This window comes from Dipodomys merriami, unplaced genomic scaffold (assembly GCF_024711535.1).
Source record: "Dipodomys merriami isolate MVZ:Mamm:240054 unplaced genomic scaffold, mDipMer1.0.p SCAF_69, whole genome shotgun sequence".
In the NCBI taxonomy this organism is placed as follows: Eukaryota; Metazoa; Chordata; class Mammalia; order Rodentia; family Heteromyidae; genus Dipodomys; species Dipodomys merriami.
Genome location: NW_027206279.1, coordinates 1,610,905 through 1,630,949, shown reverse-complemented (window position 1 = coordinate 1,630,949; position 20,045 = coordinate 1,610,905). Strand labels below are relative to the sequence as shown.

Genomic DNA, 20,045 nt, shown 5'->3' with positions numbered 1-20,045 from the left:
CCCTGAGAGGTTCACGCTTCCTCTTCCTTCTGACCTCAGCTACAGAATACTGCCCTTCACCTCCTGACCCTTCCCCGCTGAGCAGGCCAGCCTTCCAGGCACCACTCTACACCCTGGCAGTGGGCTAGCTCAGAGCCACCCACCACAAGCTCTAAAACGACATGGTCGTAGTTCAGGTGATGGGGTCTCTCCTCAATTTTAAACTGTTAGGGGTCAGGGAGCATGTCGTTCTGAACACAGTGAACACATCTTTATCAAACAAATGAATGAGAGCACCAAGACTACAGCTGCGCAAAGATCAAACAAATGGATCGGGAGAATGTGGCCTACCAGTGCAGATGTGTGCTTGATTTTCCAACATATACTTGATTTTTCAATATATTCTCTACCAGTTACAAGGGGAGGAGAGGCCGGAACTGATGGATGAAGAATAGTAACCATGCCCCATTTTTGTTCATTCAGATCTCACAAGCTGGGGACATGTGCCTCTTTTCCCTACATTTCCTTTTGGAAATGAAGATCTGTCTTGGTTCTGGGCACGGCACAAATGACTGGGACGAGTACTTGAGTTAAGTTAATCTTCTTCTCCCACAAGGTCCCGCTCTGCTTATCTGCCCTGTGGGAGAGACAAGGGTTAGAGAAGTCGGGGAAAGTGACTGGCACACACAATAGGTGACCACTTGTGTACCAACGGTCACAACCGATCATTGACAGGAACTGTCCGACAAACATTTCAAGACAGAGTTTACTAACACCTTTCTGACAAGAGAACTTCTATGCTTTTGATGGAAATACCTAGCTGACAGGTACCAGGAAGCAAAATTAAAATCTTATTGTAAGCAGCAATATATTTGATTTATAGTCTTACCTTAATGGAAGACCGCCCTACCTCGGCCTGAAATAATGGCTTAATTATCACCATCGTGATAGACACTGTGCATTGGAGCACAGGATCCTGGGGCTGTTCCTGTGCTCCGAGTCAGAGGCATAATCGGATGCAATCATTTCATTAATGCAACATGGCCCTGTAATGGGAGCACCGGGGACCAGATGGCCAGAAGCGCACTGAGATAAAATGAGATGGGTGTTTGCAGTTTAGCAACTAACTCCTTAGTCTGCACGGATTATATTAAGCGCTGGCAGGACCACATGAGCACATTTTCAGAATGAAATTCTGCCTTCGCGTCCAGAAGTGCTGGTCCCATCATGCCTTCCCGGGGCTGGGCAGTCAGTAGTCCGTAGCGTGCAATGTTGCCTTAATGCTGGGGCTGGCCCTCACAGTGGAATTACCTGGACCGTTTTTTAATGTTCATTTAAACACAAATGCACGCTATCAACTTCAGAAACGTGCAGGCAGTGAGCTTTTTCAAAGCCCCCCCGGGTGATTCGAAGATGCAGTAAAGTTGAAGAAACATTGCGTTTCCGTAATTCCTGCACTTCCATAAAGTTGAACTGCTTTATTGATTAATAAAAGAAGCAAGCGCTTGGCGATATTATTTGGGAAGGCTCGGAGTGTCACCTGCTCCCAGATAGCTGCTATTCACGTCTTACGTGTTTGGAAAACTGCCTAGGAATGTTCATTTCTTGGCAACTTAAATGAGGATAATTCCTCTGAGAAAGGGTGCTGCTGTAAGTCGTAACCAGCAGTAGGCACGCCATCCTCAGATTACTGTCCTCTCTGGCAGTGGAGGAAGGTTCTGGAGGGGTGGGGCACAGACATCCCCCAGATCGGGTTCCAGGTGAGTTCCAGGTAGAGTAGGTCTGTCCAAGGACATCTACACACGGTCCCTTTGTTGTGAGATTCAGGCTCAGAGGATCCTGAACTGGGTCAGAGGGACAAGCTGCAACCCGTGCCGGTGAACCAGCCTTTGGCGGGGGGGGGGGGGGGGGGGGTGCGGGTCGTCAATGGCAGGTGAGCCTGCGGCCCTCTTCCAGGATCCCTACACCTGGCTGCCCCTCGGGGGCCTGAGAGTGAGCAGAAGGAGGTTTATTTGACAAGAAGCAAGCCCACAAAAATCTTCTGAGCCAAGTAACATCTGACAAAAATACAGGAATTTGCTGAATTTCAGGAGACCAAGATAATAAGCAGATGAGAGAATGGAGGTAGGATTCTGAGAGCCACAGGGGACCTTGAAAATACGCTCCAGCCCTTAGGGACCGTTCCTTAGGGAGAGCGGTTCCACGCCACCCAGGCCACGTTTCAGTCATGTTCAGGGCAATGAGGCCAGGAAGGAGCCAACCTTCAGTTCTGATGGCAGGCCGGAATGTGGAACCAAGGCAAGAGAGGATCACACGGGAACTAAGATATCCTCTCCCAGGTTACGCTGGTCAAGGGTAGGTCTTACACATGTGCAGTCATTCTCTCTGCAATTTCCCCAGCTCTTCCATACAGACTGGAAATACACTCAGTAGGCCGGGGACAACCCCAAGGCAGAGAGGAGAGGCTGCGGAGCCCCAGGCGGCTGCTGCGTCTCTAGCTGAATGACTTGCAAATAGACTTGACTCAGAAGAACTGTGTTCCCCACCCTCCTCCTGGGGCCTAATGGGGCCCCCTGGGGAGCTCCCACATCGAAAGGGAATCACGACATACTGTACATCCGCAAGATTATGTGTCAACGGGGCTGATTTGATTCCTAATGGAGTGTTAATTTATTTGCTGTGATTTCCCACATCTGCTTTGGCCACAATGCCATATTACGTTAATCCCCGAGATTTGCCTGCAGGAAGGTGTATGCTCTATGAACAAGGTGGGCGAGGAATCTGCATGTGTGGTGTTTTTAAAGGCACACACACCCCTTTATTCCCAGGACTCCCAGGCAGATGCTGGACTTCCCCGTCATAGCTCCTGAGGGCCAAGGCGCAGTGGGCCACTCTGCCATTGCCAGGAGACTGCAGAATAATGTGGAAGATTGTAGACTCTGGGGCATCTCAGACCACAAAAACGGCAGCATTCCTTAGGGCTACTACTGGTAGCCCTTATTCTTTCAGAGACCTTGCTTCTATAAGTCTTATCTAAACAGGAAAAATAAAAGGGGTTCCCCAAAATATGTCTACTGAGGTTTAAACATAGGAACTGAGTTACAGAAAGAGAGGGGGAAAGCGGGGGAGAGATTTCACCTGCCACTGACAATCTCACGGCTTGGTTGGGCTTGCCCCTTCAGAAGACAATTCCAGTTCGATGGTCTCATTAGGAAACAGATGTATGTAGGTCACAGGGGGAGATAAAGCTTAGTTAATCTCAGCTATTTGTGAATGAAATGTTGAGGACTTTAACACAGAGAGCAAGCCTAAATCAAATGTACTGCTGCCCACTCGCAAGAACCCCCTGGAGACCACGGATGCTGGTGGCTGCCACGGGATCTGGGCCCGGGACTGGGATCTGCTGGCCCGGTTGGACGGGCATCTCTCTGATGCTGCAGTCAAGCTCTGCGCGCTACGCAGCATCTCTGGGTTGGCCTTGGGAGGTGTTGGGACCACAGTGAGGGAGAAGAGGATGCAGGCAGGAGCTGTGGGGGCCAGTGATTACCAAGAAGGCTTTCTCTCGGGCGTCCAGGCTGCCCTCGCTGGTCAGAGGAGTCTTCCCCTATTTTCTGCCTTGGATGTTTCTTAGGGTCACAGAGGACACTGGGGCCTTTCCTCAAGAGCAGCTCTCCCTCTCCCTCTGCAAATGCCCCATCTTCCCAGGGCTGAAGACACTCTGGGAAACACCAGAGCGGGTTCTTGCAGTCCAGTAGAGCAGAGGTCAGTAGGTTAGTTTGCTTTGGTGATGCGTGCAATGTTCTCAGGAGGCTTCATTTACCACCTACTTGAGACTGCAAAGTTACAAGGCTCCCCCTAGAACCGGTGTTTGAGAAGGGAAGGAAGTTTTAGGCATAGATCGAGCTAAGAGCAAATCCAGACACACCTCTGTAAGCCAATGGGTCGTTGTGATCAATTCTGCGTTCCCTCCTTGAATGAGAGCACTGCTGGTGTCTCTGGCTCGGCCGCTGGCTGCCGCTTTCCTGCTAGGCCTGCTAAGGGATGGAAGTTACTATTTGGGAAGGCAAGGGCAAGGGTTTTGTCCCAAGGGAACTCAGACCTGACCAGACACATTTTTCATGTTTAACGTGGCACTATCACTGCAAGTTATTCATTGAAAATGGGCTGGCTTGGGCTCAACAGAGGACGCGTGACACAGCAAAACATGGTTATGAAGAATTCCTAAGTGTGAAAGAGCTGCTCCTGGGTCCCTTTAATTTTTGGAGGACGGTTTGAATTTGCTGCCTACATACTAGCTCCATGGCTCCTGCATGCTTCTATTTCCCTTTTAACCTCTCAGAACACAACAGGCTCTGAAACCCAAGGCAATCAGATTAATGGCTAGCATTATTTTAGTCCCAAGGTACACACTTAGTTTCCTAAATATATTTTAATGACTTTTAACACAAGAATTTGGGGGCTTTTTGTGTTTATTGTAGTATGGTTGACAATTCTATTTTTTTAAACTCATAGCTTCTTTTTTATTGTCAAGGTGATGAACAGAGAGGTTACAGTTGCATAATAAGGTGATACATACATTTCTTGTCAAAGATAACTCTATTTTTTTAATAAATAAAATACAAATAAAATGGCTTTCACAGTATAGTGATGTGACTAAATGCTAAGTTCTGTGTACAGGTGTGCAGATGAATAGGTGTATAGGTTCTGTGTCTAGAAGTGTAGATGAATAGGTGTGTAGGCTCTGTGTCTGGGTGTGTAGATGACCAGGTGTGTAGATTGTGTCTGGGTGTGTAGATGAGCAGGTGTGTAGGTTGTGTCTGGGTGTGTAGATGAGTAGATGTGTAGGTTGTGTCTGAGTGTGTAGATGAATAGGTGTGTAGGTTCTGTGTCTGGGTGTGTAGATGAATAGGTGTGTAGGCTCTGTCTAGGTGTGTAGATGAATAGGTGTGTAGGTTCTGTGTCTGGGTGTATAGATGAGTAGGTGTGGTTTGGTGTAGGTGTGCAGATGTATAGGTTCTGTGCACAGATATTTTGTGTGTTTACACATCTATGTTGTATACACATTTGTACATGTACTAATCTATATGCATATTAAACTCTAATTCAAAATAATACATTAATGATGGCAGTCATCTCTTAGTGCATGGACACTACACTGTGGGAACATTAACAATGTACTTGCAATCTATGTCTTAGAATGCCGTGTGTGTGTGTGTGTGTGTGTGCGTGTGTGTGTAAATGTGATAGAAAAGTTTATTAGAAAAGGAATATGGCAGAGAGAGCACAAGGAATACCCATGACCTGGCCGGCAGCGCCACGGCCATCTCTGCTACCTCGGCTGTGGTTACAGAGCTTGGCTTTGGCTGGGTGAAATGGGGAGAGACAGATGTCTGACTGGTGGGTCTCCTTGTCTCCTGGAAGGTCCTGGTACCAAACTTGGAGTGCCCTGTCAGGATGCTATCTTCAAGGGTTCAAGAAAGTCCAGGTATGCAGCATAGTAAATTCAAGTTGAGAGCTTCTCTGGGGACAGGTTTTCCTATAGACTTCCTTACTCATTCTTTCTTTGACACCTCTTTCTCCAAAAGTATCTGCAGAGAAGCCAATAGGGACCTAGCACCGAATGAGTGAGAGAAATCTGGGACAACTCACCAAGTTTGAGGTTGGGGTGGGGTCACCATTCCATGGTTAGCCATCCCTCCCTCCCTCCTTCCCTCCCCTCCCCCTCCCTGCTCAGAAGGTCAAGTGGGCCTCACCTTAGCCTTCCAGTTCCGTTCACACCCTATCTCTCACTGCCAGTGGACTCTCACTCTTTCCAGAGAGGACTGCCCGCTTGGGCTGAGAGCAGCAGGTGACCTGGCCAAGCCCGAGCCGTGTGGGTGGGCTCTAGCCCAAGCTGGGCCACCGCACACCCCACCTGCTCGGCTGCTCTAGAACCGGGGTGCCTTCAGGCGGTGGCAGAGGTGACATGTCACCTGCGTGCATCACCTGGAGGGGGGTGAGTGCTGCAGGCCCACAGCAAGCCTGCAACCCTGCCACAGACCTGTGCAGGAGACACTCCGGACGCCCGTGTCCCCAGCGCAGGAGCAGCCCGGTGTGGCCATTTCATTCCCCAGTGCTCAGTGAAGCAATTGCTCCAGACAGAGCAGACAAGATGCAAGCACAGAAGCAAAGGCCAGGTGTGCCTGTGGAGAAAGGAAAGCCTGGGCTGGACCAGGCACAGGCGGAGAGCTCTGGCCCGCCTTGGTTCTGCTGGGCGAGGTCTCCTCCAGACCCCGACCTGAGGCCTGCCCTCCCCAACCCCAAGGAGGCCACAGGGAAAGCGACACCTCCCCCCTCCACCTCTCACCTCTCACCCCTGCCCCCGGGGTCAGGCACATGCTGGGACCAGGCCCTGGTCTGCAACCAAATAGACTCCCACCAGGCCCAGCCTGCCCCAGCCAGCTGCCCAGCAGGCTGCCAGCGGGTGACTCCCCAGGGCAAAGGGCAGAAGTGGGGGGATGCCTGGGGGAGGGGGATGGCTCAGGGGAGGGGGATGGACGGGGGAGGGGGATAGATTGGGGGGAGAGGGTGATGGCTCAGGGGAAGGAGATGGACCTAGCCAGGGAGGGGGTGGTTGGGGGAGGGGATGGACCTGGGAGGGGGATGGTGGGGGGTGGGGAGAGGGGGATGGACAGGGAGGGGGATGGACCTGGCCAGGGAGGGGGATGGCTCAGGGGAGGGGGATGGACCTGGCCAGGGAGGGGGGTGGTTGGGGGAGGGGATGGCTCCGGAAGGGGGGGCGCCCTCCCCGCCCTGCCCCTCCCGCCCCTCCCCGGCCGCGGTCAGGTGCGGCGCCCCGGCCCGCCGCCCTCTCCCGCCCGCGCGCGTCCCCGGCCGGCTCGCGGCCGCCCGCCGCGCCGTGGCGTGCGGTCCCCGCGCCGTGACGCAGGCGGAGACTACTTAAGGGCGGATTAGAGGCGGCGGCGCGTCCGGGCCAGGCTGCGGCTCCGCGGGGCGAGGCGGCGGGCGGGGGCGGCGCCGGCCCTGCGGTCCCCGGTCCTGCGGTTCCCGGGTCACCGGGTCTCCGGTCCTCGGCCGCCCGCCGCCCCCCGGTCCCCGCGGACTGCGGACTGCGCGGCCCCGCGCGCCCCGCCCCTCGCCCGGGCCCCGCGCCGGCCCCGCTCCGGCCCCGCCGCGCCGGGCGCTCTCCGCGTCTCCAAGCGCGGCCCGAGGGCGAGGGCGGCGGCTCCCCGCGCGGCGCGCACACTTCGGGGGGCCATTCGCTGCCCGCCGGGAGGGGCCGGGCGCGGGAGCCGGCCGGGGACGGCGCAGCCTTTGTCTGCCACCTCCGGATGCCCAGCGATGGGGGAATGGACCATCCTGGAGCGGCTGCTGGAGGCCGCGGTGCAGCAGCACTCCACTATGATCGGGAGGTAAGGGGGCGGGGGGCGACGGGGCCGGCAGCGCCCGCCACAAGCCCAGCCCGCGCCCGCCCCGCGCCCACCCCGCGCCCGCCCCGCGCCCACCCCGCGCCCACCGCGCGACCACCGCGCGCGCCCGCCCCGCGCCCACCCCGCGCCCGCCCCGCGCCCACCCCGCGCGCCCACCCCGCGCCCGCCCCGCGCCCACCCCGCGCCCACCGCACGACCACCGCGCGCGCCCGCCCCGCGCCCACCCCGCGCCCACCCCGCGCCCGCCCTGTGCCCACCTCGCGCGCCCCGCGCCCACGACGCTCCCACCGCCCCACCGCGCGCGCCCAGTCCGTGCCCGCCCCGCGCCCACCCCGCGCCCACCCCGCGCCCGCCCCGCGCCTTCCCCGCTCTCACCGCGCGACCACCGCGCGCGCCCAGTCCGCGTCCGTCCCGTGCCCACCCCGCGCGCACCCAGCCCGCTTCCAGCCCGCGCCTGCCCTGCACCCAGCCCGTGCCCACCGCACACGTCCAGCCCGCGCCTGCCCGCGCCGAACCCGCACTCCCACCCCGCGTCCCCGCTCCGCGCCCAGCCCGCGCGACCACCCTGCACCCGCCCCGCGCCCGCCTGTCCCCCGCCCCTCCTCCCGGTAACGCCCCCTCCCCAGCGCCCTGGCCCCCGCCCAGCGCTGCCCCGCTCCCGGGGGGACGGGGCGCTCGCCCTCGGTTCCCGGCGCGGCCCCCTCGCCCCGCCGCTCTCCCTAAATAGCGCGCGCAGCGCGGCGGGCTGCGCCTGGCCGCGGGAGGCCACGCGGGGCCGGGTTCTCCCTGCGGAGCAGATGCGCGGGGCTCGGCCGGGCTCCCTAAGCCAGCCCAGCCCGGCCGGTGTGGATTTCTCCACGCACGCACGCGAATGCGCGAATGCACGCGTCCGTAGAGCAGCAGCTCAATGCGGACAGAATCCCAGGGGCACCGGGTGGACCTCGGAGCTCGCACGTCCGTGTGCGCTGCACATGTGTGGGGCCGGGGCGGGGGCACGCAGGGCCGGGGCTCGCGGGGCGCACAGAGCCGGGGCTCGCGGGGCGCACAGGGCTGGGCGCACAGGGCCGTGCGCGCAGGGCTGGGTGTGCCCCGCCGGGCTGTGACCCGGGGCTGTCCATCGCGTAGTCGGGAGCCCCGTGCGTGGCGGAGAGCCCACGGGCGCACGGAGACGCATCCGCTCGGGTGCTTGTAATAGGAGCGCTGCAGGGCGCCGGGGAGGACGGGAAGAGACAAATGTGTGCCGCGGTCGCCCGGGTTCAGCACCACGCAGGGCGGACAGCTCCCAGTGACCAGGCTGGTGCGCCTGAGCAGAGCAAGGCGGGCCTGGTCCATCCAGGAGCAGCGCAGGGCCGGGGGTTCCCTCCGGAGACAGAGCAGGGCAGGCTGGAGTCCTCTCTGGAGGCAGGGCAGGGCAGGCTGGGGTCACCTCCAGAGACAGAGCAGGGCAGGCTGGGGTCCCCTCCAGAGGCAGGGCAGGGCAGGGCAGGGCAGACTGGGGTCCCCTCCTGGGGCAGGGCAGGGCCGGGCTGCACCAGGCTGGCTGGCCGCAGCCCCTGAGCATGCCCCTGTCCCCCACCCCACCCCATGCGCAGGATCCTGCTGACCGTGGTGGTGATCTTCCGGATCCTCATCGTGGCCATCGTGGGGGAGACGGTGTACGATGACGAGCAGACCATGTTCGTGTGCAACACCCTGCAGCCGGGCTGCAACCAGGCCTGCTACGATCGCGCCTTCCCCATCTCGCACATCCGCTACTGGGTGTTCCAGATCATCATGGTGTGCACGCCCAGCCTCTGCTTCATCACCTACTCCGTGCACCAATCGGCCAAGCAGCGCGAGCGCCGATACTCCACCGTCTTCCTGGCCTTGGACAGGGACCCGCCGGAGACCATGGGGGGCTCAGGGGGCACAGGCCCCGGGGGCAGCGGGGCTGGCAAGCGGGAAGACAAGAAGCTACAGAACGCCATCGTCAACGGGGTGCTGCAGAACACAGAGCCGGTGGGCAAGGAAGGAGAGCCCGACTGCCTGGAGGTGAAGGAGCTGAGCCCGCACCCATCTGGGCTGCGCACGGCCGCACGCTCCAAGCTGCGGCGCCAGGAGGGCATCTCCCGCTTCTACATCATCCAGGTGGTGTTCCGCAACGCGCTGGAGATCGGCTTCCTGGTGGGTCAGTACTTCCTCTACGGCTTCAGCGTGCCCGGCCTGTATGAGTGCAGCCGCTACCCGTGCATCAAGGAGGTGGAGTGCTATGTGTCGCGCCCCACCGAGAAGACCGTCTTCCTGGTCTTCATGTTCGCCGTCAGCGGCATCTGCGTCGTGCTCAACCTGGCCGAACTCAACCACCTGGGCTGGCGCAAGATCAAGCTGGCCGTGCGCGGTGCCCAGGCCAAGAGAAAGTCAGTCTACGAGATCCGCAACAAAGACCTGCCCCGGGTCAGCGTCCCCAACTTCGGCAGGACTCAGTCCAGTGACTCGGCCTACGTGTAGAGGGCAGGTTTGGGGGGGGTGATGGCAGCCCCCAATCCCATTGTCCTCGTGGAACTCTTCCCCAGCCAGGCCCCAAGGGAGAAGAACCGACAGGCTGGGAGAAGACCGTGGATGGATGGAAGCAAGAAGGGGGACATCAGGATGGGCAGCGTGTGTGGCGCCGCTGGAGAGATGGGACAGGCGCTGGACCCCGGGTCCTCTTCTGGGCAGGCTCTTCCTCACCCTGGGGCCAGCCGAGGGGCTGCTCACTACTAGGCTGGATTCAGGCCACGGAGCCCCGGGCTCTGTCGAGTGGTGTGGAGTCCAGCCCTTCATCCATAGAGACGTTGTGACCTACCCTGGATCCTCGAATGCTGCACGACAAACATCTTGGAGGGTCCTTGGTGTAACCCCTTCCCCCTCCCCACTGCCCCTCCCCATCCGCATGCCCCTCTTCCTCAACCCCGGATAGCATGCCAGCTTTTTGTTCTGAATCTGGCCTTACCGTACGGTTGATCTGCAGGCTAGAGGTAACGACTGTGGGGTACAAAAACAAAGACTTGGCCCTGGTGGAGGTTTGCATCGGAGAGAGCCCCATCTGACCGGCGCTTGGTCATTACGAAAACCTTAGGAATGTCTTCACATTTCCATTTTCTAATTGAACCTGCACTGGTGCTCTTTATTAGGGTGGGGGCCGGGAGGGCGGGAGGGAATCATAGTATGCAACCACAACTCTCACCTTCATGGTCGTGGCACGCTCGGGCACGTGTTTATGGGCTTTGGGATGCTTCTGCCTTCTCAGTTGTAGACTTTGGATTGTATGGAAGACATTTCTTTTGTTGTTAATATTGAGAGTGTCTACCCAGGCCACAGAATCTCTAGCTCATGTCTCTTACTCCTTTTCTTCTAGAGTTGTGTTGTGCAACACAGCCGCACGTCCTGTTTGCCATGGTTCGGATTTACCTGTGTGCTCACACCAGAGACCTTAATCAGCCCATGTCAATCCTAACGCATTACTTTTATCAGTTACTTTTGAAAAAACAACCATGTACAGCACTGGCTTCACCAACTAAACACTATTGGCTAACATGTGTTTACGAATTCTTATTTGTGACATATACCAAAGGTTCAAAACCTGTTGTTCTCTCCCGCTCTTTGCTCTTATTGATTTAAGTGCCATACTGTACCGCTCACACCCACTGTGTATACAGTGAAAACATTGGCCAAGAAGAATATTTGGGTAATATGATTTTATGAAACCCTCCATTTCCTTTCAATTCTCATGATCATTTTTGGGTTAGTGATGGACACGGTGTAATATACAATGGAGGATTTGTTTAAAATAAAGTTCTTGCCTTTTTTTTGTAAAATGGGAAGAGTCTGTATTTTTCTGTCTTGATTGGGGTTTTATTACTCTAAGTAAATGTTCAGAAATCTTAGCATGCAAAACAGAGGAACAGTAAAACCACGAACAGAGGAAAAGATTGGGGTACATCACTGTTCTGCATTTTATTAGCTTATATTAGCCATACAAGGAAGGAGGGGTTTCCCGGTGACATGTCCACACGTACATCAAGGTACCTGGCCAGTGGCTGGCACTTGGTACTGATGTTTAGACGCAGATGGTGAGGTATTCAACCAGTTGTGTTTACTAACTCCTTCCTGCTCTGAGCCGACATTTCTCTGCTTGTCTGTTTCTTATCATGCAAGCAGCAGTACCATATCACAGTCACACATTCTCAGACTCGAGTTTTTTCCCCTTCCCACCAGGTTCTTACCAGTGTATGTGTAGACTGTTTTGGACATGCGCAGTTCGCCCTGTGCTAATCCAGTACTAACCCCAGTGTCACACAGAACCCCCTGGATGGGTGCTGCCCAGGAGAATTTTGTGCAGAGATGGAACTTCCTTCTGTGCCAGGTGCCCCTGTGGCAGGCTCGTGGGACTCCGGAGCTCTTAACAAGAGGCCCGTGCGGTTGGGCAGCAGAATTTCTCTTGTTATTTAAGTTCAGTTAAATGGCCTTCTGTAGTTAGTGATGGCTCTAGACTTTTCATCAGCATGTGTTCTAGGTCTTCGCTGGGAGTTGGTTGGTCCTTTGCATTACCAGTTCTGGTGTTTTCCTCTGGCATGGGTACCATTCCATCATCTAATTTACATAAACCCTGGAGTGGAAGGTTGGGAAGCAATGTGTAATTTCCTGGAACATTCTTTCTCCTTAACACCTCAACAGTAGAGCACAGATGTTAATGTTAGAAGGAAACATGGTCTGTTTGAATCGATAGGTTTTCATCCGCAGCATAAACAAGCAATTGAAGGTGACTATTTTTGAGTAAAGGCACAGATTCTCCTCTGGCTTCTGTTTGGTAAGCTAAAAATGTTTCAAGACACCTCCAGAGATGGAGGCAGTGTGGCTGCAAGCTCTTAGCATATGTTTGGGTGTGAAAGCAATAGTAATCTGTGTGGAAAACAAGGCCTGTTGTGTTTATGTCTTGATGTTGGATTAGGAGAATGTTGGCGTTTCCTGGTAGAAACGCAGCCCATATCAGTAGGGCTGATCTATTTCAGTTGTTTGTGTTTCCAAGCAGTGCAAGTGGCAAGATGATCAACTCACTTCTCAGCCTTGGAGATGGACACGCCCCTCCCAGCACACACCCGCCCCTCACTTTCTGTCCACTGAAGAAAACACGCCGAAGACTCCATGTTTTGCACAGTGACCTGACCGGCGTCATCTGTGCTTTGTGAGAGGTAAGCACAGAAAGATTATTTTATTTTTGCCAGTCACAGGACTTGAACTCAGGGCTTAGGCGCTGCCCCTGAGCTTTTCTTGCTCAAGGCTAGTGCTCTACCACTTTGAGCCTCAGCTCCATGAACCGTGGTTAGTTGGAAATAAGAGTCTCATGGTCTTCACTGTACAGACTGGCTTTGAACTGCAGTCCTCAGAGCTCAGCCTTCTGAGCAACTAGGATTAACAGGCATGAGCCACCAGTGCCCAGCTGAGAGATTCTTTTAAATTTAACAGCCTTTGGTGAAGGCTGGCCTCCTGATGAAGAGTGTGTTCTTGCATGTGTGTGTACATGTATGTGTGTATGCATGTGTGCATACCTGCGTGTGTCCTGGTGAGATTGTGGATGCCAGTATATGAACTGGTTTAAAAATTTGGAGAATAAGCTGGTGCCGGTGGCTCACGCCTGTCATCCTAGCTACTCAGGAGGCTGAGATCTGAGGGTTCAAAGCCAGCCTGGGCAGGAAAGTCCGTGAGACTCTTATCTCCAATTAACTCAGAAGTGGCGCTGTGGCTCAAGTGGTAGAGCACGCTAGCCTTGAGCTGAAGAGCTGAGGGACAGCGCCCAGATCCAGAGTTCAAGACCCACAACTGACCAAAAATAAAAAATAGTTTGGTGAATAGATGGAGTAATATACTTAAATTGAGGAAAGAAAAACTGAAAGTGCAGAATTTGTAAGATCTCCAAAAAACCATGTGTGTGTGCATGTGTGAATGCACGCATACACACGCACGTATCAGTGTTGGGGCTTGAACTCAGGGCTTGGGAGCTGACCCTTAGCTTTTTTGCCCTTGAGCCACAGTTCCACTTCTGCTTTTTAATGGTTAGCTGGAGATAAGCATCTCATGGACTTTCCTGCCCACGCTGTGAACCTCCATCTTCAGTTCTCAGCCTCCTGAGAGCTAGGATTACAGGTGTGAGCCACCAGTGCCCAGCAAATGCTCAAATATTTAAAAGGTGAACAGACATATGCTGTCCACAGAGGACACAGGGAAGGAAATGACTGGATTTATCATCAAAGGCAGGATCGTGGGACACGCGCTTGCAATCCAAACTTGCTCATCACTTGGGGCTGAGACAAGAGGGTGGCAAGTTTGCGACCAGCCTGAGCCACACAGTGAGACCCTGTTCCATAGTGAGAGAGAGACATCCCAGAGTCCTCCCCGTCCCAGAGTCCTCCCTGTTCCAGAGTCCTCCCCGTCCCAGAGTCCTCCCCGAACAAATCCCAGCTGAGACACTCAGAAAAGCGAGCACAGCCGTCTCCTCGCTGAAAACCCATTCTCTACCCTATCTTCATTCCAAATGAATCACTTTCTTTAGAGACCTCACCTCTGAAGATGATCGTATCCTGTGGTACTGGGTGTTAGAGCTTCTATGTGTAATACTGAGAAGACACAGTTCTGTCTGTGACTGGAGGTGGGTATGGTTGAGAGGACTATGCTGTGTGGTAAAATGTGAGGGAGGGGCAGGGTCGCTGGCTGAGTGGAACACCGGTCTGTCCTGGGAAACGTGAGCTATGTCAGCACCTTTGCTTACAATAAAGACCCAGTGAGCACCTGCTCGAGGGGCGGGAGCCTGGGGATAGGAGGATCAGAGACCTTGAGACACTCCCTGGAAAAGCAACGTCTCAGACAAAATGGTGTCAAAACTCACACGGACAGAAATGGAAGAACACTGCTTCAAACTTACCTTGCCCCCCGTCCCACTCCGGATCCCCATTCCAGGACGCCGGACGCCGTGGGCTAGACGTGACTATTTTTAAATTGTGCTCCGAGGGTCAGCCAGGCCAAGCATGTTTGTGCTGTGACCACCCCCGGGCGATACGGATTGAGTGCTGGCTGAGCAGGTCTGGCTGAACCCGGGCTGCATGAGTCACTGCGGGGGACGGGCCCGCTGCCCAGCCCCTGCAAGGACACGGACGTGGCCCTGGCCGTCGGCATGCAGCCTTCTCTGCGGCTCAGACCCGCTGTCCCTCCACCAGCCGGTGCTCTGAATCCCTGGAGGCAAATGGAGCCATGGGAGATGACCGGCTCCTCTCCCTGACCCCGCGGCCTCGCGGCTTGCCCTAGAACATATTTGTTTAACTTAATAAAGGCCGTATGGATCATGTCCCCTCTCCCCACCCCCCTGTTCCAGCTTCCTTTCCCTTGAAATGCCCCAATCTCCCCAAATAGTAAGCAATCAACGGAAAGCCATTCGATTCAATTCCACCATGCCTGGAGCACTCACGGCGTGTGGGACCCCGGACAGGCATGACAGGAAACCCAGGAGCTGGGCGTGGGAGGCCGGGGCTTGTGTGTGAAGTGAGGAGCCGTGTGCGGGGCCGGGCAGCCTCAGCTCAGGCCCGGCTTGTGGGTACCAGCGCTGTACCTGTGTGCACAGGACACCCGCGCGCCCCCCACTTCCATGGGCACAGCGATGGCGCGGCCTGACTGGGCTGAGGACAGGGCCTGGGGACCAGACTCAGACATCTCAGCCACCGGCAGAAACTGGTTAAATTCCTAGAAGCCGTGACCTGGTTTTGATTTTCTAAGTATGGCAAATCTGGGCGTTGGTCAGGGCCTGCAGCAGGGATAAGGCCTGGAGACCTGGGATAGATTTGGAGAGGACAGATGGGGTTAAGCGGTTTGACTCTGCCATTCTCAGGGGCTGAGGGCGGGTGGGGAACTGCCCAGAAATTGCCAGCTCTGGCAGGAGGAGCTGGGGCCCGGCAGGAGGCTGGAGAGATGTGCGTTTATCCCACAGAGCCGGGCATCTACATTGCAGTCCAGACTGGCACAAAGCTGGCACGGAGGTAGGTTCCCTCGGAGAAGAGGCGTTAGAGATGCAGGTGAGCACCCGCCTCCCGAAGGAGCCTGGGAAATGGAGGTTTTCTTCTGCCTGGAGTTGGGGCAGTGGGGAGTGAGGTCGGAGCGGCGCATCCTCTGTGCAGACCACGCAGAGCCAGCAGTGTGGACGCTGAAGTGAGTGGACAATGTGAGGAGACACGCTCCCGCAGGCGCCCCGCCCCCGCCGGCCCCAGCGCTGCTCAGTGCCCAGGGCGGCAGCCGCACTGTCCCGTCCCGTCATGCAGAAGAGGCTCCTGTGCCCAGCTCAGGGGCAGCACGTGTCAGTCTCCGCGGCGGCGATTGGGGCGGATTGGCTGGGTGACGGCTGGGATTTGTCAGCGCGGCCCGATGACGGTTAGTGGGAGTTTAGTCTCCTAAATCCCAGAACCGGGATTGGCCACCCTGACCTTTCTGCTGTCAATTGGTACAATATTTCAGAATCACTTAGGACAGATTAAGCGTTGTAGCATCTACCTCCCTAAATGGAAAACTGCCTCCCTGGACACTGAAATGCTTGTGTCTGTGGCAGCTCTGGCTGGAAGAGGATAGGGATGCCTATGTGTAGACCTGGTGAGTTTGCTACCTCCGACACAGCCGGGCTGGGGGGCTCTGTGCCTCCTGGCATAATATTTTGTGTCATCTTCCTTTGGTATTTTTATTTCCTCAAAAAAAGCCACAGGGGTGGCTTGTTTTGATTTGATTTAATGTGAAATCGGAGTGGTCTGAAAGTTCAGCTCCAGGTCTCCGGGGACAGTGGCACACAGACTGGGGTGCTGAGCATGCTCTGTGGGAACGACGCCCGGGACCCCACCCCGGACCCTGGAAGGAGGGTGCTAGCCGCCAGGCCCGCTTGCCAGGTGAAGAAACGGAAGTGTGTCACTCACTGCTTTGAGAGCCCTTCCCGGCCCCCGCAGCGGGGCCAGGCCTCCACTTGGTGCTCTGCTTGTGCAACTTGGTTGGGCAGGAGGCCGAGCTGGACAAAGCAATCCTCTGTCTCTCGCAGGGACTTCACAGGTGATTATTATCAAATCATTTTGTTGATCAAATAGGTCACTAAGAAAACTTAGAGTGACAGAACCTTAAGGTTCCTTCAGGCATCCAGAGATGCCTGAAGGAAGAGCTGCAGGCCAGACGGAAGTGGAGGTAGAAGAGGATTAAGAGGATATCTTCTCCAGCCAGCACCGGGGGCTCCCGCCTGTCATCCTAGCTACTCAGGAGGTTGAGACCTGAGGATCACAGTTCAAAGCCAGCCCTGGCAGGAAAGGTTATGAGACTCTTATCTCCAATAAAACACTCAGACACCTGAAAGTGGTGTTGTGGTTCAAGTGGTAGAGCGCTAGCCTTGAGCTGAAGAGCTGAGGGACAGTGCCCAGGCCCAGAGTTCAGGCTCCACGACCGGACCCCCCCCCCCAAAAAAAGGATATCTCCTCAAGTTGTCAGGAAAGGTAGGCCAGGCAGGACCGAGTCATCACTGTGGACCCTGAGTCCAGATCTGTCTAAATGCAGTCTAGGCGGCCGCAGGCAGCACACTGCATGAGAAGGCTCTTGTTTGGGGCTCTGTGGAACCCCATGAGCTCCTGGGCTTAGTCCTGGTCAACTTGACGGCAGGGACCTCAGGTCTTGGCCCCAAACCCTGTGTCTACCACCCCCTACCCAGCCCCACGAGCCCTGTACACACACACCAAACAAGGCACCTTTACCTCAAAGTACTCAGCTTGATTCACTGCTTTTTTCTGCACATGTGTACTGGATACAGACAGTACTGCCCATGCGGAGCGCAAGCGAGCCCGAAGGGTACACACGCCATGGAAGAGAAAAGCCGGAGGACCTGGCTTGATCTGGTCTTCCTCCCCAAAGAAAAGAGGCAGAGGCAGGGGCAGCACAGCGCAGATGGGAAAGAGACGAGCAGAGGTGTGCTAGGGGCTTCTTTCTGAGAGATGTCGTCATCTGCCATCACCACAGTGTCGGCAGACAGGCGTCAGTGTGGGACTTTCATGGACGCTGTGGTCAGAGACAAGCTGGACTGGGATGCCCCTTCTTCCTTTCTAGAAACTCAAGGCAAATCACTTCTCTTCCCACATGCTGTCTTACTCGGTCTCTGCAAAGTCTGTCTAGAGGGCGGGTGGAGTGGACAGAATGCAGGGCGGGCAGTGGACAGAACACAGGGCGGGCAGTGGACAGAACACAGGGCGGGCAGTGGACAGAACACAGGACACAGGACGGGCAGTGGACAGAACACAGGACAGGCAGTGGACAGAATGCAGGGCGGGCAGTGGACAGAACACAGGACAGGCAGTGGACAGAACACAGGACACAGGACGGGCAGTGGACAGAACACAGGACGGGCAGTGGACAGAACACAGGGTGGGCAGTGGACAGAACACAGGACACAGGACGGGCAGTGGACAGAACACAGAGCGGGCAGTGGACAGAATGCAGGGTGGGCAGTGGACAGAACACAGGACAGGCAGTGGACAGAACACAGGACGGGCAGTGGACAGAACACAGGACAGGCAGTGGACAGAACACAAGACACAGGATGGGCAGTGGACAGAACACAGGACACAGGACGGACAGTGGACAGAACACAGGACAGGCAGTGGACAGAATGCAGGGCGGGCAGTGGACAGAATGGTTTCCTCAGCCTGGGGGGCTTTGGCTTCAGCCCAGGCCGGACAGTGCCCAGCTCTACAAGTCACCGCCCCACATACTTTCCACCTTGCATGGGTTGTTGACTTGTAAATTAACTCAAGGTTGCCAGGAGAACAATCTAGAAATGCTGGGAAGGAAATGCATAGATTCTCGAAACGTGGCTTCCAACACTCCTGAAGGGATACTGGGGGGAAACTTCTTAAACTTTGCCATTGGATGTCCAGTCTTCAAAACCATGAAGTGAGCACGTCAAGGGTTCGTGAAAACGCCCACGCAGGCGGGCAGGTCTGCAGCTTCCGTCAGGACTAGCTGCGAAGACGGGAGTGGACGGATGTCTTCTCCTCAAGTTTACTCTCAGGGCAGAGTGGAGGGAGTTTTATTGAGTTCACTTTGGTCTTTTATTGAAGACAGTACGCGTCAGGATTAGGAGTTGCCATGAGTGTGCACGCACGAATGGGCGGGTGTGTCCTTGTGCGCACGCACGTGTGTGTGCATGCACGAACATAGTGAGAGTTTGCATTTCCATGTGCACACACCTGAACACAGTAGGAGCTGACTTCTAAACCCAGGGGAGACCCAACCCAAAATCTTGGCCCTGGGATCGGGGAGAGATACGATGCACAGCCAGGCCACAGAAAGACGCCTCCGGCCTACCAACAGCGTGGACATCGTGAGAGAGGGACCACACGGGAGCCATCAGATCCCCATCTAGCTCAGGGCCATGCGGCTCTCGCACAGGGCTCGGGGCCAGCGTGGCTGACCGCAGGACCCCGGCTCGGCAGGCGGCACAGGCAGAGGCGCAGCCCAAGGCCAGTCACAGGCCTGGGGCCGCAGAGGGTCCAGAGGTGTCCTGAACAAACCAGCGGAGGCCCAGCGCCCATGCACACCTTCGTGGTTCTCGCCGGGGAGCGGGGCTGGGCTAGAAGGCCGCGGGACCGAGGCAGCCAGGCCTCAGAGGGGATCAGACCTTTCTCAAGGAACCCTGCCGCTGCCACTTGCTCTGAAATGTATTTAAATGAAGGCGCACAAGATAAAAATAGCCGTTTGCCTCTCTGTGCTCGGGTGCTAATGAGCATTTTGTCCTCACTTTTCTGTTTGCTCTCCTACCGCACCTCTGCCTGGCCCTCCCGGCTCCAGGGGCGCTGAGACAGGGCGGCGGAGCCCAGCCTCTCCTAGGTGAGAAGACGCGGTGATGTAACCATTTATTTTTTTAAGGCAGGAGGGCAAGAGGGAGGGTGGTGGGGAAGTCACCTTTGGGGGAGCAGAGGAAGGTAGAGGGGAGCCTGTCCTCCCCCACCCTGCGGTGGGGGGCATGGGAGGGGGGGTGTCCGGCCAGGAGGCCAGAGGCAGGCAGGCGGCCGCGCAGGGCTCAGGCGCGCCAGCAAGGGGTCCAACTCCGGTGAAAGCAGCAGACATCCACCTTACAGTCATGACTGTGAGCAATGGCTGACCTGTGCTGGCTGGGCCGGCGCTCTACCACCCAGCTTGTGATTGCTGTAGACGTCTGTCAGGTAGGCCTGGGCTTCCGGTCTGGAACTGGCCTCAGGCACTCAGCCCAGAGTGTAGTTGGAATGACAGGTGTGCACCACCCCCCTCAGCTTATTGATTGAGATGATATGTGCCTAACCTTTGGTCTAAGCTGGCCTCCTACCCTGATTCCCCTGTCTTCACCTTCTGTGGACCTTCAATCCCACACACAGCCTCCCTGGTTACGTGCTGACGCATCCACTCAGTAAGAGTTTCCTGAATCCAGCTGAGGGCTGGAGGCTGCGTTACCCTCTTGGCTGGCTTGCTGTCTGGCTATGTGATCCAAGCAGTTTTGTACTCAAGCTTCAGTGTTGACATCTGTAGAACAGCAATCAGAGAGCTCTGTCCCCTGCCCCATTGGAAGGCTCTGTCCATCCTCCC

At 56.2% G+C, this 20,045-nt stretch overlaps 1 protein-coding gene across 1 annotated transcript; it reads left to right on the top strand.

Moving 5' to 3' along the window:
- Positions 1-7,318: 7,318 nt before the first annotated feature.
- Gjd2 (gap junction protein delta 2) lies at positions 7,319-11,225 on the top strand. Its single transcript, XM_070005667.1, has 2 exons — positions 7,319-7,391; positions 9,002-11,225. The coding sequence occupies exons 1-2, from the start codon at positions 7,321-7,323 to the stop codon at positions 9,894-9,896; spliced, it is 966 nt and encodes a 321-aa protein (XP_069861768.1). The 5' UTR covers positions 7,319-7,320; the 3' UTR covers positions 9,897-11,225.
- The last annotated feature ends 8,820 nt before the right edge of the window (positions 11,226-20,045 follow it).

Excerpts from the sequence above, each read along its gene's own strand:
- Gjd2 (XM_070005667.1), top strand. The coding sequence starts at position 7,321 with ATGGGGGAATGGACCATCCTGGAGCGGCTGCTGGAGGCCGCGGTGCAG. Across the intron at positions 7,392-9,001 it reads CACTCCACTATGATCGGGAG|GATCCTGCTGACCGTGGTGG; the intron begins GTAAGGGGGCGG and ends CCCCATGCGCAG.